The sequence below is a fragment of the Daktulosphaira vitifoliae genome, unplaced genomic scaffold (assembly GCF_025091365.1).
Source record: "Daktulosphaira vitifoliae isolate Bord-2020 unplaced genomic scaffold, ASM2509136v1 Scaffold_1, whole genome shotgun sequence".
Lineage (NCBI taxonomy): Eukaryota > Metazoa > Arthropoda > Insecta > Hemiptera > Phylloxeridae > Daktulosphaira > Daktulosphaira vitifoliae.
The window spans coordinates 5,725,793-5,730,829 of record NW_026099572.1 but is presented as its reverse complement, the minus strand read 5'-3'; the positions used below and the strand labels follow the sequence as shown (position 1 = coordinate 5,730,829).

Below are 5,037 nucleotides of genomic sequence, written 5' to 3'. Positions count from 1 at the left end.
GTAAAAAAAAAATCTAAGATAGCTATTTTGTAGAGTAGAATTTAAGAAAAATTTTAGTAAAAAAATATCTTTTTAATATTTAGTAGTAAATATTCTGTAGCGTTTTGAAGTTTGTGAAATTTTGAATTTTCATGTATTATTTTACACGGTATTAAACATTGAAATACGTATTGAAAAAAAGGACAGAAGAAAACGCTATCTTTTCAATATACTTTTGAATGAGAGTGATAAATAATAATTGCCTTATCTAATTTATTATCATGGTATTAATGCCAAGTTTGTAATGTATACACACTATCATCATATGTATACACAGTAATCATGAAAAGATAGCGTTTTCTTCTGTCCTTTTCTCAATACGTATTTCAATGTTTAATACCGTAAAATAATACATGAAAATTCAAATTTTCACAAACTTCAAAACGCTACAGAATATTTACTACTGAATATTAATAAGATATTTTTTTACTAAAATTTTTCTTAAATTCTACTCTACAAAATAGCTATCTTAGATTTTTTTTTTACTTTTTATTTAAAATTTAAAAATAATTAATATTTTTAATAAAATGTAAAAAAATTAATTAATGAGATATAGCTATAGACCTAACGTATAACTATTATTTAAAAAAAAAATCAGCTAAAAATATTAACTGGATCAAAAGTTATTTAAGTTGTCAGTGAGTGGTGGGCCACCCTGTATATTCTACAAATATTTTGAGTTAAATATTCTATATTTATTCTAATAAATATATTTTCATAAAATTTATAAGCAAATATTTAAAAAGATATTTTTCAAGCACACTGTAGAAATATTTTTAGTATAATATTCTGTATTTATTCTCTTTAATATATTCTCAAAATATACATAAACAAATATATATAGAAAATTGTTTTGTGAGCACATTATGGAAATATTTCAATAGAATATATTTTTTATTATATTTATGAGATATTGTCACAATATTTGCTTCAAAATATTTCAAAAAGATTTTTTTAAGAATATTTTGACAATATTAATTTGGTTTAAACAATTTCTAGGTAATATCTTCCATATATCTCCCCAACACGATCATACGATAGGTATATGTTAATCTCATGATTTTGTCCCTAAATGGATTTTATGATAAGCATCTTTTGGTCATGCGAGTATCAATTAAAAAAGCTGCAGCGTCGTCATAAATTTAAGAACTTAAACTTTCTATTTCATTTTTAAACATATTTTTCTTTATGACATACTAAAATGAATAATTCATTGCATAAGAAACTATATCGACAGTAGCACGTTTACCTAATTCATTTTTTGAATGAAGTCAATTCTCTAAATTTTTATTTGCCGATATTTAGTACAATTACTTGGCTCAAGCAAAAGCTTACGTAGTCTACCAGTGCTAGTTAAAGATTCGTTTTATTTTAACAATGGAATATCAAAATCCTATTCTAGCTAGTTAACATTCTTTTTCAAAACTCTAGATAGACTCTAATCATTTTTTTTTTTTAACGCACTACAAAATCCTTCTACAATCCCCTAACGCTAATCTAAAACTCCTCTTGCTCTAAAGTTCATTTATCAGTTCATTTAAACTTATGTTCAAAATACGTAATTAATATGTATTGTATTTTTAAAGTTTTTATATTAAACGCAAAACCAAGATTTTTTAAAAACTTTAATAAAAAACGATAATTTTTCACGATATCACGATTGCCTTTATGTAGAAAATAGTAATTTTTCAATTTTGGGCAAATTGGGAGCGATTATAAATAGTGTATTTTAAAATACACATGTATAGACAAAAATTTTAAAAAAATCAAAACTTTCAGATCATCTGAAAGTTTTTAATTTAATATTATAGTTAAAAATATTGTATTTTTGACATATTGCAATTATATAAGTATTATTCGACCTACTAAAAATAGTTATTAAAAATAAAACATACCTGGGTTATTAAAGAGTGTATTCATTTTAATATATAAAATATTGAACAGTTTATAATTTAGTTAAATATATTCTCCAAGTATTAGACAGTCAAACGAGGTTTTACTAGCAAATCACCATACATATCAATATCAACATCGTATATCTGTCATGAATCATAATAATATCTACCAAATTGAACAATGTATCATCTCTAATTAAAGTCAACTGATATCCATAGTTATTTATGCAATATTTGATAAAATTTTATATTTTTGGCCAGCCAAAAGTATTATTCCTCCTTATGTAATTACGCCATTGCGTAATTCTTATATATATTTTACTTACAACTGTTAGGTTGGTTATTACCAATTAGATTGGTATACTTATGGAAATTTAAGTGCAGTAGTTTCCCATTGCCTTCTGCACTGGTAACATGGTACTTTTCGCCACCATCGAAGCGCACGTATGGTCACGCATCCATTAACCTACGGTTGGGTAGTAGGCGCGGTTTAACACTAGAGTTTTGTCAACTAGTGTGACTGCCACACCACACCACGCCAATTTTTAATTACGCTACTGTATTAAAGTTGTCAATTTTCATAATACATCTCTATAGAACAAAATAAAAATTTAAGTTCTAAAATTTTTAAAATTCATAAATAACCCTAATGAAGTATCTTACAGGGAGTATGAAACTAAAAAAACCCCGCACAGTGATGTCGCGGCACAGTGAGGACGTGGCATAGTTGGGTCAGTATAGATTTAATCTGACAGTGATTAAAATCACTATCGTAAGAAACGCTTCGATGTAAATCTGTAGATAGTATTTAATTCTAAAAAATTGGTGGATAATTACAAAAGCAACATCAACTTATATTTCCTTAATTATATCCAGATTAGTAATTCTTTTACTTATATATTGTATAATTTTTATAATTAATTGTTTTCAAATTATTATTGATTTTTAATATGTTAAAAGTAATAATTTTTAACCTACTTTTTTTTGTCCTTTAAAGTAAAAGTTATTACCATAACTTTTAGCTCAATTTGCAAGTTTGAAATTGACATCATTAAACAGAAAAAATGGTATTGTTAAGATTAATATGCAATCAGGAAATTTTTTATTTCATCCATTGTTAAATTCAGGTGAAACTAAAAATTATTTTTTTTTTTTAGATTTATAATTTATATAGCAATATGTTAAGAAAAAATTTAGAATGTTATAGACTGGTAGTAGCACAAACAAATAGAGTAAAAAAATTGTATAAATTTCAAAGTAAAATTATATAATATCAAATCTAATTCGATAATATACTTTAAAAATATTAGAAATTAATGATTTTAATTGTTTATATGGATAAAGCTGGTTAAGCTACTTGTTATTTGATAAAGAGATTTTTTTTTTCAATTTTTGAGGGTAATATCTTCAATTAAATACGAAATGTAATCATTTGACGTATCATTGAAAAGAGTAGATTAAGTGAGAGTTGTCAAAATAAATCGCGGCCTCAAAAAAAAACACAAGTAAAATAATATTAACATGAATAAAAAATTTCTTCTCACGAGGGGAGACTATAGTGATGGGATCCTTGATATTTTTTGAAGTTATTGAATCTTTATGAGATAAAAATTAAATGATTTGAAAAATTTTTTCTAACTCAAAAAAAATGAAAATATTAATTGCCACAGGCGGATGCGAACCTCGTACCTTTAATGTGAAAGACACAAGTGTTACCGTTCGGCAACTGTTCGTCGCTTTCGTCGCATGATAAAATTAGCAATTTAAGCTAAGTCTTTGGTCTCGCTCTATGCTAATCAGTTGGAGAGTACGCGTGTCCAGTATGGCAACAGTCATCCCATACGAAGAAAATGGATGTATCATTAAATGGCATGATAAGATTAATAACAGGATGCTTAAAACCAGCACCTATTGATAAAGTACAAATATTAAGCGGAATAGCGCCGCCTAAAATCAGGCGAGAGATAGCAACTAAAATATAAAGGAAAAAACAAATAAATAATAGTACGGACAATACTATTATTACTAGACAATGTATGGAATAACTTCAGCTCATAGTAGGTTAAAATCAAGGAACTACTTCACGTTAAGGGAAAACCCCATTGCATATCCTTATTTATGAGTAAAATTATATTGACATACTTTTAGCTTCGATGCGAAGCTGAGAAGGTATTAATTTTACTATGATGTGTTACCACTCAACCTCAGCTCTCATTGGACCGATTTTTATGAACAATACGTTAAAGTATTGTCGAAGACATTATCCTCAGAAGTTGAAAAAAAATTACCTTGTTCCCCGTAAATGGGGAAATCACCAAAAAAATTACAATTTTAAAAATCGGTAATTTTCGACATTTTTAAAATTTTTTTTTCTTAATACTGCCATAACTTTTTTAAAAATGAACTTATCAATATAATTATATTTTATAGATACCTTAGGTATTTCACTATCATTTAATATATTTTTGTGAACATTTGTGTCTTTACCTACCCATAGAGAGGATTTCAATATGGGAACTTTTTCATGAAAAATTAACTTTTGAAAATGTTCCGAAAAGACACTTTTATATATATATCTTAAATTAAAACTTAAGTAATATACTTTAATAAAAAAAAAATTGACCTTTGAACTTGTCTTCATGGTGAAAATGACTGCCGTATTCAAAAAACAAAACGGACATCAAAGTTAAAGAAAACTGTACGATTTCCGTGAAAAAATTCTCCATTTTATATTTTATTATATTTTTAAATTTATATTGCTATAACTTTTTGAAAAATGTATGAATCAATATTATTATTTTTTTATAAATAATTTTTATATACTCCTTTCATCTGACACACTTGTTTTTTAAATCGAATTATATCCATTTAAACAAGGGGGTTAAAACTTTAAACATACATTTTGAAACTAGGATATTTTCAATTTAATTTTTGAAAGTGTTCCGGAAATTATTTTTTATATTTTTTAATTATAATTTATTTTTGTGTGAAAATTCTCTATTTCATTTTTTACATTTTAGCTTCGATGCGAAGCGGAGAAGGTATTAATTTTACTATGATGTGTTTTTTTTTTTTTTTTTTTTTTTTTTTTTTTTTTTTTTTT

At 25.5% G+C, this 5,037-nt stretch overlaps 1 protein-coding gene across 2 annotated transcripts in view; it reads right to left on the bottom strand.

The window, feature by feature from the left end:
• The window catches only part of LOC126896126 (lipopolysaccharide-induced tumor necrosis factor-alpha factor-like), a 13,738-nt gene that overhangs the window by 5,321 nt on the left and 3,380 nt on the right, over window positions 1-5,037 (bottom strand). The window contains exon 1 of one of the 2 annotated variants that reach the window (XM_050668621.1): window positions 1,935-2,500. The exons of the other annotated variant lie outside the window; for it this stretch is intronic. Within the exon in view, the coding sequence (XP_050524578.1) occupies window positions 1,935-1,959 (25 nt within the window). The 5' untranslated portion in view covers window positions 1,960-2,500. Of the gene's footprint in view, window positions 1-1,934; window positions 2,501-5,037 lie in introns of those variants that run through there. 2 annotated transcript variants of the gene reach the window in all.